General features: G+C 44.1%; 1 protein-coding gene across 2 annotated transcripts; it reads left to right on the plus strand.

Annotated features, from left to right (window-relative positions):
• Positions 1–1,490: 1,490 nt before the first annotated feature.
• Oser1 (oxidative stress responsive serine rich 1) lies at positions 1,491–15,904 on the plus strand. 2 transcript variants are annotated; one of them, XM_048440965.3, is made up of 5 exons: positions 1,551–1,631; positions 2,325–2,425; positions 5,228–5,344; positions 9,521–9,634; positions 14,624–15,904. In XM_048440965.3, the coding sequence occupies exons 3-5, from the start codon at positions 5,268–5,270 to the stop codon at positions 15,309–15,311; spliced, it is 879 nt and encodes a 292-aa protein (XP_048296922.2). In that variant the 5' UTR covers positions 1,551–1,631; positions 2,325–2,425; positions 5,228–5,267; the 3' UTR covers positions 15,312–15,904. The 2 variants fall into 2 exon arrangements, with proteins under 2 accessions (XP_048296921.2, XP_048296922.2); XM_048440964.3 differs by lacking the exon at positions 2,325–2,425 and having other exon boundaries at positions 1,491–1,631.
• Positions 15,905–17,611: the final 1,707 nt, after the last annotated feature.

Here is a 17,611-nt window from a genome sequence, read left to right on the forward strand (position 1 = left end):
CACCCTACTTAGCAGGTCACAAGAGGACCACATAAGCCCCAAGCACACTTAATACTGAGCACCAGAGCACAGCAACACAGCATTAGGTACACCAGTTTGCACTGGGAGTTCCCGAGGCTGAATGGGAGCTGAGCTCCCTCTGCTGGCCAGCATCCAGAGTTATCACAGGGTATACTTTTAGCTTGGAAATACACAAAAATTCAAAATCTGATGAAGTTCCCATTGAATGAAAAAAGGCTTTCACCATCATCATAAAGTTAAAATAACAAAAATTCCTAAACTGGGCATGCATTATGCCCGATTTCAGCACTAGGGAGGCTGAGGCATAAGGATCTCAAGTTCCAGGACCATCTGAGCAATAAAGCAGGTTAAAAAAACGAAACAAGCCGGGTGATGGTGACGCACACTTTTAATCCCAACACTTGGGAGGCAGAGGCAGGAGGATCTCTGTGAGTTCGAGGCCAGCCTGGTCCACAGAGTGAGTTCCAGGACAGGCTCCAAAACTACAGAGAAACTGTCTCGAAAAACCAAAAACCAAACCAAAACCCAAGCCAACCGTCCGAAGACCGGGCTGTCTGTCCAGAGAACTGTAGACTCTAGTTAAGCTGGACAGAGCCATCCTTTCCGGCAGCCTGGCCAGTTAATGATTACACTTATAGGAGGGCCCAGTTCAGGTTCAGGGGAAAACTCACTCTAGGATTTTCTTGCCAGAACTAACTCTAAAGAAAGCCATCTTTCCGCACAAGGATTTGAGAAGTGGAAGTTGGGAGTGGCAGGCGAGGGGCGGAGCGCCCCCAACAGAATAGGTCCCGGCGGCGGGGGGCGTACACAGCTCACACCTTGCCCGACTGCCATCTGAGCAACTGTCAGAACGTTAAGAAAGCCCACTAAAAACGGTCACGGGTAAACTGCTTAATACCGTACGTTTATTTCCCACCAGATGCTCCAAAATTGTGCTTGGAAAAACAATAAAATTCCTAAAACAATTCCACTTTAATTCGGGGCTAGCATCCACCGCCTGGGCCTCGCCCAATTAGTACCTTCTTGGCCTAAAGAGATTAACCGTGGCGAGGGTATCTAGGAAACTCCGCAGAGCGTCCCGGAAGGCCTCGCTGGCACACATACTCCGGCACCCCGCCGAACCCCTTGCCTTGCTGTGACTTCAACTGGAGAACAGAGAACCAGGGACGTCATGCAAGCATAGCTAGCTCGCTAGCGGCTGCAGAGCCAGCAGCCTCCCCCTTCACGTGACGGAGGAGAGGAAGCAGGCACGCCCGAAAGCCTGCCGGGAGCGAAGCCCAGCCAGGGGGCGGAGGGAGCGAAAAGAATAACAGGAAGTGACTTCAGACGCACGTGCTCCGGAGAGGGGTTGAAGCAGAGCCTTCAAGAGGCGGGGCCGCCGCCATACGCCTGCGCAGTTGCCACGAGCCGCACTGCCGAGTCACCGGGGTGGGAGGGGCGTGAGCGGTGGGCGGGGCGCGAGCCGACGTGGCGCAGGCGTAGTGGGACCCTGAAGGCGCGGGCCGCCCTATCTGTGGGGTTTGGATCCGGGTCAGTCTGGCGCGGCGGTCGCTGAGAGACGCGAGGAGCGTACGGGGCCGGATCCCCGGGAGCACCCCAGCTGCGAGGAGGTGAGCGGCCAGACGTGCCCGGGAGGGCCGGGAAGTCGCGTCTGCCAGGCCTCCCATCCTTGGGAGGCGGAGTCCCGCCCGCCCGTCCGGTCGCGGCGTCTCCTTGCGCCGACTGCCTGGCCGGGCCTGGCAGTCGTCCGCCGCGGCCTTCGCTTCCCGCCTTCCTGCGTTCCCGCTGTCCCCGTTCCGCGCCGGCCGCAGCTTCCCCTTTCGCCCTTCTTGGCGCCCTTTGCCCCTTCCCGCCTTTTCCCGCCCTGTGAGTCGCATTCCTCTCCGATTGCCTCCCGTCGCTCGGCTCGCGTCTCCTCCCGCGTCCTCCGCGCCGCTGCTCCACTCCAGCCTCCTCCCCGCTCCCCGGGTCCGTGGTTGGCCGGGCGAGCAGGGCCAAAACCGTGACAGCTCCCGGCTCGGGGGCGTCCCCAGGTTCGGACCTTTCCCCGCGGACCCTGTTTAACCGCGACAGACGCAAGTTTGGTAAAAAAAGGAACGAACTTGTTGCTTTGTCTGTAGTTCTGCGACTTGCGGGCGTGAGTGGGTGTGTGCCCAGAGAGGTGTGGATGTGTTTTTGTCCTGGGGACAGATCGTTTCTGTCGGGGCCGTTCTTCTGGAGGGTTGCTGGACAGGAGCTACCTAGAGGTCTGGGAAGTTTTCTTCGCTTTAGCTTTGTGCAGTTCTCATACTGGTTATTTTCAGACTCCTGAAAATGAGGAATTCGACTTGAAACTTGAGGGCTTAAAGCTTTAAAGAATAAGCAAGTTTGTGCATACGCTGTCTGCGGAAAGAGAACCTATCAGGTGATTTGACTTAAACCCCTGCAGAGTAACTGCTTACAGGCCCTTTGCCAGTGTGAGCTCTTTGCGGGATTCTTGGAGAAGTCAGTGCAGGGAAGGGGTAATAAATGTCTCTCACAGATGTAATGTGGATGAAGATGCAGGCCAGTCACTGTTCTGTAGCTTTTGAGCTGAGGCGCTGTGAATGGAAAGCTAGGGACACGGGAGCCTCATAAGCTTTCTGTAATCACAAGCCTGCCCTGCTCTCGCTCCCGAGGTTAAGCCTGGGACTATTCATTCACCTTTGCTCTGGGCTAAAGGAACTGAGGAAAAGATGAGCAGTCACAACGCTGGAAATCACAAAATAGTTTCGACAGTATTTTATCCTCTGAGTTTTGGTCTGTAGCCAGATTTTTATTTTGGGCTGTTTGGTTTTTAATGATATATCTGTTGGTGTCTCAACAAGAAAACTAAGTTTGTATTAACATCTAGGGTGGTCATCTGCCATACTATTATGTCAGCACTGTGTAATTAGAAGTTTCAAGGCTTAGCTGGAAAGCTGCTTTAGCCAAGTGTAAGATCCTGGAGGGCAGGAGTGAGACATCATCCCTACAGACCCCTGTATTCAGTTCTGCCTCTGTGGTGGCATCCCAGTTAGTGCTAGGTGGTCTCATTCTGGAAGTACTTGTGGAAGGAACAGATTTCTGCCTGTGGTGTTGTCACCAGTCCATGTAACTTGATGTGTACTTAAAGTATTGACTGATTGCCACAGAAGTATGATTGAGAGAACCATAAGCCATACTTTATTAATTTTTTATGTGCATAATGTGTATGAGTATTGCATATGAAGGGCAGCGGGCAGTTTGGGGAGTTGCATACTTCTGTTCAACTTCTGGGAAGTAAACTCAGATGGGCAGACTTAGCAGCATGCAGCCTGTTTGAGCTATCTCAGCGGTCCCTATATTTCACTCTAAGCCATCTTCTCACCAGTCCCAGTAAATCTACCATTGAGCCATCTCATCAGTCCTTATAAATCCAGTTTTAATGGAGTTGTGGCAGCAAAAAATAAAACAAAAAAACTTGGGCATGGTGGCGCATGCCTTTAGATCCAGCAGTTGGGGGGTAGAGGTAGGTAGGTGGGTCTCTGTGAGTTTGAGGCCAGCCGGTCTACAGTGAGTTCCAGGAAAGCCAGGGCTGTTACACAGAGAAACCCTGTCTCAAAAAACTAAAACACAAAACAACCAAAAACTACTTTCTGACTGGGCAGTGATAGTGCTTGCCTTTAATCCCGGCACTCGGGAGGTAGAGGCAGAAGGATCTCTGAGAATTCAAGGTCAGCCTGGTCTACAGAGAGAGTTCCAGGGCAGCCAAAGCTACACAGAGAACCCTGTCTTGAAAAAACCAAACAAGCAAGCAAAACAACAACAACAAAAACCTTGTTTGTAGCCTGTGATAGACATTTTTAGATGTGTGCAACTCCAGACATGCCAGAACTCAGTTCTCTGCCTAGTATATAGAATATTGTGTGTTTAGGGGAGCCCAGCTACAGTGAAGAATAAGAGACCAGTGAAGCTTCCAGTCATGTGAATGGGTTTCCTCATGTTTATGACCTGGTTAAGGAAACAAAAAGATGTGTGGAGAGAGTTTATGTTGACTTCTAATGTTGAAGTGAATAAGTTCTTTTGAGGTTGATCATACACAGAAATGTCAAACATTGTGACATCTTGACCTTTGGAATATTAGAGGTCTCACAATAACATATAACTCACTTCTGAGAAGTAGGCTGACCTAGACTCAGAATACCCAAGGATCTGTAGAGAGGCACTGCTCTCTCTGAGAGTGCCTGGGGTGGGGGTGGGGTGGGGGGGATAGGGGGTGCCAGATTAGAAATAAGGTAAAATATATCCTTGGCTTAAAAATATTTTCTTGTTTTTCAGTTTTTTCTTTCCTCCCTCTCCTGTTTTGGATACTTGTGTGTTCATTTGTTCAAGATTTAGTACTTTGGTAATTTGAAGATTAGATTTGAGAATTTATCAAAAGACTTGTGTTTCTTGTTGCTTTAGTTGATCGTTTATCTCCTTCCTTTGTTTAAATGGAAAATCAGAGGAGTAGAAATTGAGAATTTCAAGCAGTCAAACTAGTTGGTTAAGAAGCAAGCACAGAGTCATACCTGTAGAAAAGTGTTCTTTGTAGTTTTTTCTCCTACTTCTAACTAAAGAGAAACTCTGCTTTCTTCTTTACCTGTTTTTGAGTACAGATTTCATTTCTTGTTTAATGACTGTGACACCAAAAGGCAACAGACAATAAAGTTGTCAGAGGAGTAGAGTCTAAAATAGGCAGTGTGACTGGAGCAAGTCTCTCCTGCTCTAACAACAGCAGTGTCTTGTTTTCATGTATGTCGATATGTTGTTAAAATTGTGCAAATGCTGTGGTGTCATAAAGTCAGAATACTCAGTAGCATTTTAATTAATCAGAGTGTCACAACTTGAGCTTTCTCCTGTCTCTGATGGTCATGCTATTGACAGATTTCTGGACATGTACAATCTGGGAGCTTTTTCTCCCCTCTTTTAGCAGCCTGAAACATAGTTTTTAGATTTTGTTTCTAAAACTGTAAGAATATGTTGACATCAACTATTTGGGTGGTGTGAATTCTGTGGTAGTTCAAATATATTTTTATATTATATCATTTATTTTCTTAAGAAATAAATTCTATAGTCTGGTTATATAAACTGCAACTTAGAAATAAAAGATGTTTTCCTCCTAACAGTAATCGTATAAGAACATAATATTCTTGATTCTACCAATTTTCACTTATTTCCTTTTTAGTATTAACAGGAACATCCATAGGAGTGCAGAAACTTTCACAATGAAATCTGAAGCCAAGGATGGAGAGGAGGAGAGTCTACAAACTGCCTTCAAGAAATTAAGAGTGGACGCATCAGGGTAATTGACTATGTAATGTGTGACTTGGGATTATTTATTTGCTGGATTTAAATAGTCCTTTTGGTTAAAATATTCCTCTTCTGACTTCTCTGTTCATCCTAGGGTAAGTAAATGGTAATTCTTTGACTTTGACGTGTTCTTTATACGTACATGATTGAATTTGAAAAGCAGTAGTTGGATTTTACTCCGAGGTAGCGTGTTTTGGTTTACTTTAACTCTGAAGCAGTCCCTCTTCCCTAGTTTACTCAAACCTTAAATCAAGTAGTACTCCACCAGGGACTTCTCATATATCTCAAGGGAATCACAGTAATTTTTGTTTGTTTTTTACTAAAAGTGAATTGTCCCAGTAAAGGTCTATGAAGACTTGATTTTAGTCTCTAATTGCTGCGTCTCTCAGTGGACACCTGTATTCAGTAGGGATCTGTCATCAAGATCAATAGTCTTAGAGCCTTTGACCAAACTAATGGGCACACCCGCAGACCAGCTGCTGTCTTAGTATTTCACCCTTTACAACGTCTGCGTGCAGATCACTCTTCGGCTAGTTCTTCTTGGCCCCAAGCCCGATGAAATCTCAAATGCTAATGATTATGATCTTTTTATGAGTAGAAACTGAACGCTGGAAACTCAGAGTTGTTCCCTGTAGTAGTAATAATAGTCCCAGTCGCCAGCATTTCACTCTTGCCCTTAGCACTGTGAGAGAGAACTTGAAGCACATTTAACCTCTGCTGTCTAGTACACAGACACTGCTGTTGTCTTAGTTTAGAGAGACTGCTCATAAAATTGGGTCCCTTTCTACTGGTGGAAGTTACAGGTAGAGTTTGAACCCAGAGTGTCTGACTCCAGAACCTGCTCCTAGCCTTTCTTTCATGTGGTCCATTGTAGATCGCATGAAAATACTTTACAGAGTAAAAACTAAGTAGATGCTAATAGCTGCCTACCTGTGACTGGCACTGTTTCTGGTCCACCCTAGAGTGTTTATGCTAATAGAGTTTCACAGTGGATGTTAAGATGTTCACATTGCTTCCATGGTACTTTGGGAAACTATTACTTTCCCAATTTTTTTTTCCCAGCGTGTTTTTTTGACTTATCAATGTTTATATATACTTTTTTGTTTTTGGTTTTTGAGACAAGGTCTTACTATGTATCCCAGATTGGCCTCCAAATAATAATCCTTCATTCTCAGTCTCTTGAGTGCTGGAATTATGCTCATGTGCTCCGCACTCATTTTCTTGTCTTTTTTGTTTTCGATGTGGGTTCTCTGTCCTGAGAATAGTGCTCGGGGCCATGCTCGTGGCACATGTGCTGTGTCACTGAGCTATCCCCTCACCTTGGCCTCTTTAAGAGAAGGAAATAAAGTGGGAAAGCATAATTCTAGATTGTGGTTTTAGTATATTCTTTGTGATTTTGGGTGTGACTTTCTTAAATTAAAAAAATTCTAGAAATATCCACTTAATGCATATAAATCCTCAAGTATATAAACTTTTATAAGTAACTCTATATGCAGACTTTTTCCTATTGTTTTAAGAAACTGAAATGTAAACTTGGTGTTGTGGCATATAACTTTAATCCCAGCATTCAGGAAGCAGATCAGTAAGTACACAGGTCTCTGTGTACTTGGTCTGCAAAGGGAGTTCCAGGACAGCTAGAACTACATAAAAGAGACCCTGCTTCAGGAACAAAAAAAGAAACTGGAATGTAAAATTAAGCTAAAAATAGAATTAAACTTTTGATGGCACTGAAAGTTAGATTGTTATAAAATGTTTTGTAAAATATCTATGAAGTTTATGGTCATAAATTATGTATTTGGGGGCTGGAGACAGGGCTCAGTGGTGAAAAGCATATGCTGCTCTTGCAGAGGACCACAGCTCAACTCTCAGCACCCATGTCATAGCTGTAACTGTAGCTCCAAGGAGATCCTGTGCCTCTGGCCTCTGCACACAACTGTACTCAAAAGCACATACCCTGTTCCCAGATACGTGCCCATTCACAGATACAAATAATAGATAATAAAGTACAACTTTCTGAGAAATTATATGTTTGAGGGAAAGAAGGAAAGGGAGTGGACAAAAATGTATACCTCAATAAAAACAATAAAAATTGTATATTTGTAGCATGTGATATACTTTTATTAAGATTATGGAAGGAAGGAACAAAATATTTGAGAAAACCAGGAGTGGAAGGGGTGAGTCATTAGCGTGACTAAGCAAAATGAGATGTGTAGAGTTTGCAGCGTGTGTTTCTGATTGTTCTGTACTGTTGTCATACACCCTGTGAAGCGACTGCTGAGAACTGACTCATTAGGCTTTGCCAGGAATTTAGTATGATCCTGTTCAACAGGTTTTGATTTGCAGTGATAATCAGGACCAGTGTCTTTGTATTTGTTATAAAACAATAAACCTTTTAATATGACTGTAAAATAATTATATAAAAATGAATAAAAGGATAAGAAATGTCACAATTTACTTTAATCTCTAGATCATTTATATATAATGCTGTATACTGTTTTTTCTTTGTTTGCTGTTGTCTTTTTGAGACACGGACAAAATCTGGCTGTTCAGCCCAGGGTGATTTAAAGCTTGTGATCTTCCTTGGCCTCCTGATGCTGGAATTGCAGGCATAGTGTTTTAGACCACAACATACATGAGTGTTCACCATAGTGTGATAATCCAAATGTGCTTATGATAATCCAAATGTGCTTTCATGTCATTAAAAGTATTTTTAGAGATGAGGTTGGGACAGGGTCTTGCTAGGTAGCCTAGGCTGACCTTCACCTTTCTGTGTGTGTAGCCTAAGCTGAACTTGAACTTCCTGCAGTCTTCCTGCCTCCGCTTCTAGAATTATAATCAAGTACTGGCTTGGAGATGGCTCAGCAGTTAAGAGCATTGCCTGCTTCCCCAAATGTCCTTAGTTCAATTCCCAACAACCACACGGTGGCTTACAACCATCTGTAATGAGATCAGGTGCCCTCTTGAGGAAGAGACCTGGTCAGTCGTCCTCATCAACTTAGACCATGAAACCCAATATGGACAAGTTCAACAGAACCGCCATATACAGGCTACCCATGTAGGCTTCAGCATTGCCAGGGCATAAATTTCACTTTTATTCACCATGCTTGACTGTGTGTGTGTGCGCGCGCGTGCATACAACACATATAGAGCCAACAACGTGGAATGATGTTCCATCCGTTTTTGTTTTTAAAGATTTATTTATTTATTACATATACAACATTCCTCCCACACGGAAGAGGGCATCAGATCTCATTATACAGGCCAGAAGAGGGCATCAGATATCATTACAGATGGCTGTGAGCCACTATGTGGTTGCTGGGAATTGAACTCAGGACCTCTGGAAGAGCAGCCAGTGCTCTTAACCACTGAGCCATCTCCCCAGCCGTGTTTTTGTTTTTTTCAGATAAAATATCTCATTAGCCTGGAGCTTGCCAAATAGTCTAGGCTGATTGACCAGTGAGCTCCCAGATCTTGTCTTCTCTTATTCCAAGCCCTATGATTACAAGCACACACCACTACACCTGGCTTTTTTATGTTGAATCTCAGGATCAAACTGAGGTTCTAGTTCCACATGCATTTTGGAAAGATTTATCTTAAGATGCTGGTGTGGGTAGTCTGGGTACAGTGGTACAGTCTTTCTTCTTCTCCTTTTTAAAGTTCTTCACTTTAAAACCCATAGCACTTATACTTTTAAAACAAAGAAGATTTACTTTGAGTAATATTTCAGATTTACTAGTTGTAAAAATAGGAAAATTTTTCTAAAAGTTGTAAAATACTTCAGAGTGGAATCTTATGCTACTTGAATTGACTCTTAGAGCTAGGTTCCTGATCTTAGTTCCTATGGCTGTAGCGTCTTAGGTAAAAGAGGTGGTCAGTGTCACTAACATCCTCCCTGAACATATAAGACGTGATCTGCCCCATGCCCCAGATAAACAGCCTAAAGTCTATTTATAGCCCAGTGCTGGCTACACTTAGAGTTCATTCTCTTGCTTATGATTTTGTAGCCGTGGACTTTTAGGGATCTTTCCAATTTGGTTTTGGAGGAAAATTTACATTAAAAGCTGAACACTTTTTTGAGAAGTGTAAACTAGATAGAAAAATCACTGAAAGTTGTATTAGAGTGAAGGTAGAGCGTTATCTTCATGGTAAACTTTGTTGTTGTCCTCAGGTCCGTCGTGTCTCTGTCTGTCGGAGAAGGCACAAGTGTCAGAGCATCAGTCAGAACAGCAACAGATGACACCAAACCTAAAACCACATGTGCGTCCAAAGACAGTTGGCACGGGTAAGAATGCTCTTCCCCAAATTACAATTATTTATTTGGGGTGTGGTACTTGCCAGGAAGTGTGTATAGAAATCAAAGGACAACTTGTAAGAGTTGGTTTTCCACCATATGTATTTCAGGGATCAAACACAGGCTGTCAGGCTTGGTTTAAGCTCTTTTATTCTAAGATCTCTTTGGCCTGGGTAATAGCTTTCCATGAATAAGGTGGGTTTTGTTTTGGGGTTTTTTGTTTGTTTTTTTTAAATTAAGATGTATGTGGTGTGTGTTTGTTTGTACGTATATCTGCCCGTGCAGGCAGAGACGGTGTTGGAATCTCTGGAGCTGGAGTTACAGGGCAGGTATGAGCCGCTTGGTGTGGTTCTTTGCTAGAGCAGCGAGCGCTCTTAGCCACTGAGCCACCTCAGCCCCCACCCCAGAGACCTTTACCCTACAGCTCACAGAGAAGAGAGTTTATTTGGGGCTCATAGTTTCAGAGGGCTGGAGTGCAGGTCTGTTGCTGCAGGGGGTGTGGCAGGCAGGCAGGCATGCTGCTGGAGCAGTAGCTGAGAGCTCACATCTGGAGGAATCAGCCTGAGGAAGAGACACACTGGGAATGGTGTGGGCTTTTGAAACCTCAGAGCCCACCCCCAGTGACACACCTCTGACAAAGGCCAAACCTAATTCTTCCTAAGTATTCAAATATGTGAGCTTATGGGACCATTACCATTCAAACTGCCACGTTGAGTAACTTATTATATGATTGGGTTTTCTTTCCCAAATTCCTCGGAAGAGAGTATTCTGTGATCCAACCCAAGACCCAGTGATTATTCTCGAACACTCCAACTGTTTGACTCAGTTTGGCCATTAACTCCTTATGTAGCTCAGAATGACCTCAGATAGCTTCCCAGCTGCTGGGATTACAGGCCTGAGCCACCATGCCTGACTTCACAGTTTTTAACAATGAGTTTACTGAGACTTTTCTATGTGTTCTGGTTTTCTGTGTCAACTGGTACGTGCCAGGCAAACATACTTAGCAACTGAGCTATATCCTCAGCCTTATTATTATGTAATATTATAGTGATTTTTGTCCTAAGGTCTACTTTGTCTGGAATTTTGGTGTTGCTAGTCCTGTTTTCTTCCAGTGTGTAATTAGTGTTTTTTTTGGGGGGGGGGTGGTTTTTTTATTTGTTTTGGTTTTTTGGGTTTTTTTTTTTTTTTTTTTTTGGTTTTTTTGAGACAGGGTTTCCCTGTGTAACAGTCTTAGCTATCCTGGAACTAACTAGCTCTTATAGACCAGGCTGGCCTTGAGCTCACAGAGAACCACCTGCCTCTGCCTCCCAAGTGCTGGGATTAAAGGCGTGCACCATCACTGCCTAGCCAATAATTGATGTATTTGCACATCTGCCATTTTAATGTATTTGACAATTTTTAAAAAAATATTTTATTTTTGAGACATGAACTCAAGCTCTATAGCCTAGGCTAGTCTAAATTCACTGTGTAGCCCAAGCTGACTTTGAATTCTTGGGCAGTTCTCCTTCCTGCGCCTGTTAGAGACCATGCCCAGTGCTGTTAGGCTTTTTCTGTTTTTCTTCTTTTGCCTACTTCCCCTTCTCTGTCTTTTAAAAAACCATTTGAAAAAATTTTGTTTTTTACCTCTACTAATTTCGAAGGTATTCTTTTTTGCTTTTTAAGTAGTTGACTTTGAAATTTTACAATCAAGCTTTTGATAAAAAGGCCAGAGATATTACCAATCATGTTGGTACTGGATTGTTTATCTTCCATGATGTGGTTATTTAGTATGTCAACCCTGCTCTACTTCTACTCTCACGGGTTAGTGTTTGTTACCATTAGTATTAATTTGTCTGTATTTGCATTTTACAGTTTCTTTGCTCACAGTTCCTGTACTCTAGATCCTGACACTTACAACCTCATGTTCTTAGTAAAAGGCTGTTGGTAGATAAGGCTCTCATTGCTCTCTAGGTATGTCTGTCTGATAGCTCGGTGTGGGGTGTTTGCCTGGACTATGAGAAGCTCTTACCATTCCCCAGCACTGCAAATAAGTAATTATGAATGGTTACCTCCGGAATTATAGACATTGTGTTCTGTTGGTGAATACTTTACCCTTCTTCCAAATGTGGCCACATTGAATAAATCTCTTTTTCTGCTTTTTACTGTTAATTTGTCTATTTTAATTGGCTTCTTAAGGACAGAACCTGGCCTCTTGGACACAGATTGTAATCCCAAGTTTGGTAACAAATTTACTGTGCTTTATCTGAGAATACCTTTATTTCGTCCTTGTTTTGAAAGATAGATTGGCTGTTCCTGAAATTGTTTCTTCATTGGCAGGTTTTTTTTTTTTTAGCACTTGCAGGGTTTGTTGTCTTCTGACTCCATTGCCTTCTGTGCTGCTGCTGAAAGGCTGCGTCTGCCTTCAGTGTTAAGTGTTCTGTTTTAATATCTTAGCCATGATCGTTTAAATCACCTCCTCTTCCATTGTCTGTTCTCTCTCTGGCCCTGAGGGTTGAACCTAGGGTACTCGACAGCTAGGTGGACACTGTTTCCCAGCGCACTGTGCTCTCTGCATTCTTACAACAGACTCCAGATTTAGTCCTCCTCTGTTTAGACAGACGGCCTTTGCGTGTCTCTAGTACCTTTTCTCTAGTGCCTTTAGGCCACGGGTTAGCAGACCTTTTGTAGAGTGATGTGGTAAATAAGCAGAACTGTAATCCCAGCCTTGATCTACAGTGAGACATTGTCTTAAAAAACCAGGGGTGGAGGGTCAGGGAGGGAGAGACGGACAGACAGAGACAGACCGAATAAATAATTTAGAATTTGGAGGCCGAGAGGCTAAAGCTGGGGCTATTGTGTAGGAGTTTACAGGAAGAGAAAGCTGCTCACGGTGCTGCTGTAGTCATCCTGGTTGATTCTTCTTAGGCAGCTGCTGCCGCAGTTTCCAGATGAGGTGGGTTCTGCTGGAGCGGGTGGTACAGAACAGCTCCAGAGTCCAATCACTTACCCTGTTTGAGATACGTACATCTTCTAGTGTGCTCCTCTAGCCTTCAGATTTCGTGGTGCTGTTTTTTTTGTTGTTGTTGTTGTTTTTGTTTTTAAATTTGTGTGTAAATATACATGCAAATGTGCAGATGTGGGCATGTACCACAGCGCACATATGAAAGTCATAGGACAATTCTGGGGAGTTGGTTCTCTATGTCCATATGGATTCTAGGGATTGAAATCGGGCTCTTTGTTACAGGCTTGTCACTTCTATGCACTGAGTCATCTCCCCTGGCCTGGTTGTATTCTTAAACTACCTCTCAATGCCCAGCAGGTCCCCAGATGGAGATGGTAGCTTGGTGGGCCCAAGAAGGTGGGAGAAGGGTGAAAGGTCACCTGGCCTCATCTCCATGGCTCACAGTTGTAGCCTACTGGGGAGCAGTGTTCACATGCTCTATAAAGACAAGTAGGGCAGAATACGTGCTGAGCATGCGTGAGGCTCTTGGCTTGACTCAAGTCCTACCCCTAACAGGAAGCAAGTAGAGGGACGAATTTAAATTGTCCTTCAGGTTGCAGTTTGCTGACCCTTGTTATAAATAGATTTATTTTCCTGTTCAGCAATTCTCATAGTGGTGTTTCATTTATTTCCAGATGCAGTTTTATTTTCCTTTCCCTTCCTGTTTTTTTTGATATGGGTCTTAGTGTACCTCAGACTAGCCTTGAGCTCACAGTCCTTCCATCTACTTCCTAGGGCTGGGGTGTGTGCTTCCTGCCCAGTTGCTTTCCCCCTCCATCTCTCTGTCAGTTCTCTCTCTCCCTCTCCCCACCCACCACCAAACTCCCCTTGAGATGACAGGGTCTCTTTATGTAGTCCTGGCTGTTCTGTAATTCACTGTTTAGAACAATTGGCCTCCAACTCAGAGGTCCGCCTGCCTGCCTTCCAGAGTGCACCACCACGCCCGGTTTGATTTTTATTTCCCAAAGTTCTGTATCGGGGCTATGAAGATGACTTAGTGGGTTCAGGTGCTTCAGCACTGCCAAGCCTGAAATTCTGAGTTTGATTTCTGAGATCTCCATGGTGGAAGGAGAGAACCAACTCCCCAAAGAGGTCCTTCATGTGTGTGCCCTGGTATAAACATGCCACCTCCTCCCAAATAAATACAAGTTGTTTGTTGTTTCTTTTAAACCTGTTTTTAAAGTCCTGCCGTGTTTTTTTTTTCCCCTAATTTTGGTTGGCAGTTTTAACTCCTTTTACTCCAGCTTATTTAAATATTTTATAAGTAGCTATATAGCGTATCTAATTATTCTCAGTTTCTGGAAATCTCAAGGACACCAAATCCTGAGTGGGAGAGAGAGTGTGTGTGTGTTTCTGTGTTTGTGCGTGTGCATGTTTCTGTGCTTGTGGGCACACTCAGTACATATGAAGGACAGAGGTTAATATTGTTTGTCTTTCTCAGTTGCTCTCCCCTGGTTTATTTGAGGTAAGATTTCTGAGTCTAGAGCTCCCCTACTTGGCTGGATGGGCTGGACAGGTCCCAGGGATCTTCCTGTCTTCCCAGCTCTAGAATCACAGGTGCATGTCACTGTACCCAGCTTATTTACCTGGGTGCTAGTGTGGCAAGTACTCTACTGCCTGAACCTGCTCTCCAGTTCTCTGTTACTTTTGTTTGTTTTTGTTGGCTGTTGCCATGAGAGAAGTGATTTGTGATGCTGATGCCCTGTTTGATGGGACTGGCACAGTGGATCAGCTTAGTACTGGAGCCTGTTCCAGCTGAGGGGACTGCATCAGTTTTTATCCATTTCTCCTACATCCACAAGCCAAGAATGGAAGACAAGTGCTGGTCTGGGTGGCTGTGTTATCTCACTTAGTTCTGTAGATTGCTAGTAAAGGATGCTGAACTTTTTGAGACACAAAGATGTAAGGCAGTTTGAAAATGGAGGTCTGTTTCCAGCTGTCATATGGCCTCTCTCAGGAGGGGTCTGTTTCTCCACATCTTGTTTGTCTTTCTCTTTTAGATCTACAAGGAAGTCTTCACGAGGAGCAGTGAGAACCCAGCGTCGTCGACGTTCTAAGTCTCCTGTCCTTCATCCTCCCAAGTTCATACATTGCAGCACAACAGCATCTCCTCCCAGCAGCCAGCTCAAGCACAGAAGTCAGACGGAGCCACCTGACGGCAACAGTGGGCTGGGAATTTCAAGCCCCAAAGAGTTCAACACAGGAGAGACCTCTACTTCTCTTGATGTTAATCACACAGGGGCAGGCATTGAGCCTCTGAGAAGTTCAGTTCCAAGGCTCACATCAGAGAGTAAAACAGAAGAGCCCTCTGTTGCTACTGCCCAAGTCTCCCCAGAAAGTCTTACGGCCAGCAATCTCTCTGACTTTCGATCTGTTTCCAAGCTAAGCCAGGGCAAGCCATGTGTGTGTGTAGGCAAGGAGTGCCAGTGCAAGAGATGGCATGATATGGAAGTGTATTCCTTTTCAGGTCTGCAGAGTGTCCCTCCTTTGGCCCCAGAACGAAGATCACTTGAGGACTACTCCCCATCACTGCACACCAGAACTCTGTCTGGCTCCCCCCGATCCTGTTCCGAGCAAGCTCGTGTCTATGTGGATGATGTGACCATTGAGGACCTATCAGGCTACATGGAATATTACTTGTATATCCCTAAGAAAATGTCCCACATGGCAGAGATGATGTACACCTGATAATGAGAAGCTGATTCGTATGCTTTAAACCAATGAAGGGTTGTCAGAGGTTTAGTTAACAGCAGACCTGGTGGCCACTCTGTGAGAAGACATCTCTTTCTGCTCACTGTGCTTGCAATAAAAACTTCTCTTGGCATCTCAGTTAATCTTCATTCTGTCAGTTTACTGAGTTCTTATGTACCCACCCATTAAGGCAAGCAGGTCAAAGAAAATGTCTCCTAAAAATGTTCTGAGGACTGAAGAAACATAATGACTGGAGATTGACAGCAGTGGGGAGTGTGTGAAATTCTTGTAAGACAGCATGTTTCAGACCTGCTTAAGATATGACAGTCAAGAAACTCCAGTGTGCTATTGTAACTGAACTGAACACTCATGTTGTAGATGCCAGCCCACCAGTAGTAGAGCTTTGTAAGACTCATTTAAACTGTCTTTGGTTTAACACGGGTTTGTGTCATTAAAGGTTTCTTATGTTATTGTTGAGTCAGAGATCTAAGGTTTAGATTCAGTTTGAATAAACCAGGTGGCCTGTCCCATATTGTTTGAGGGAGTCATTAATCTTACTATCACTAAATAAACCCCCGCTGGTGCTGTTATCCAGAGTGGTGTGTTGTTTCTCAAGCTGTTTAAAGCGCTGCTCCTCAGCATTTGAGGGATCCGTGACAGTGTTGTCTCCCTCTCTGGTGTCTTAAGTGATGAGTTTCTTGTCAATCATAATACATCTTGGACTTGTCATATGTTCTACTCTGAAATCCCTGAAGAGGATTTCATACCTATCCTAATAATGCTCTGGTGGATGAGTCACCAAATTCCCTCCAAAGTTTAGTTAAGGGGCTTGAGCTCACTTTAACTGGGAAGATGAATCATTACCTTCAGGTGATTTGGTTTCTTTTGTTTTTCTTTCCCCAAGACAGGGTTTTTCAGTGTAGCTCTCTGTCCTGGTACTTCCTCTTTAGACCAGGCTGGCCTTGAAGTCAGAGATCTACCTGCCTCTGTCTCCTGAGTGCTGGCCTGGTTTCACATTGTGTATGTGCCTTGTAGCTTCTGTTTTAACTCACATGCATACCTACCAGTTGTGAAAAAGTCTAGTCATGGGAAGATCAGGAAGTTTGATTTGGATGGCAAGGTAAGCCTTCGCTGTTCACTAAAGTGCCTCACTGACCCTCAAGTTGACTCAGGATAGTGGATCTGTACTTCACAGATGAGTCATTTGCACTTAGGAGAAGTAGGAAGCATGTACTAGAAAAGTCTAGAACCTAAGCTGTGGAAGACTGCTGCCAGCTTAGTAGGCATCTAGTAAGGAGAGGCTATCAGTAGAGCAGGATACAAAATGCCACGGTGGCACTAGTGGTGGCAGAAAGTACTGTCTTATATGTCTTAAGGCAGCTCTTCCAGGACAGGGTAGTTTTGCACATCTCTGTAATGTTGTAATTCAAGGACTGCCGCGTGCCTTCCTTCAGGAGGACCACAAATGAGGTGCACAAGTTACCTCTAAGAGTGAAGGTCTCAGTGCCATGAAAACTATGACCTTTCAGATTCCTCAAAAGGTCCAGGCTCCAGGGAACCACTTAGACAGGGTATTGATTGATGGTAAAGATTCCATTCCAATAACTAGTGTTTTATTGTGGGGAAAGGATTTGTAGTTAGCAAGCTACTTAAAATGATTTCAGATGAATTCCTAAGCCTCTTAAATCATTTTGTTTTATAAAGGGCAGAGTCCCACTGACTTAGTAACTTCTTGAAGGGGTCAGGTCAGAGTTTAGAAATTTTAGATTTGTGGAAATAAGCCATAAGTCACTTGTATTCCACTCAAAATCTTCCTCAAAACAGTTGCTGGGGTGTAGTCTCACACTTTTAATTACAATTTGGGAAACAGAAGCAGGAAGAGTCAGTTCAGGGCCAGCCTGAGCTATAAGCCAAGACCCTTTCTCAAACAAACATGAATACTGAGGTTAAAAATTATCCTGCTCACATCCAGTTGGGCAAATTTCAGTCTAGTGTTCTTCGTGAGAGCATTTGATCCTTGTGGATAATGACTCGTCCCATTCCTCTTGGTCTTTGCTGAGGGTCCATATGGGTGTGGTTAATCCTGAGAATGGATTCTTCCGTGACTGAGACGAGTTCCACGTGCTTTTGGTACTCTGAGCAGTCTGTGGGTATTTGTTTGTAGCATGAGCAGTGCATGTTGTACCAGGGCTGGGAATACACCAGGTGGCAGAATAGTGTCCTTGTCAGTGAGGAGAGGTGAATACAGTGCTTATGGATTGGGACATGGTTAGAAGATAGGAAGGGTTCGGGTAGGG

This window comes from Myodes glareolus, chromosome 10 (genome assembly GCF_982192425.1).
Source record: "Myodes glareolus chromosome 10, mMyoGla1.1, whole genome shotgun sequence".
NCBI lineage: Eukaryota > Metazoa > Chordata > Mammalia > Rodentia > Cricetidae > Myodes > Myodes glareolus.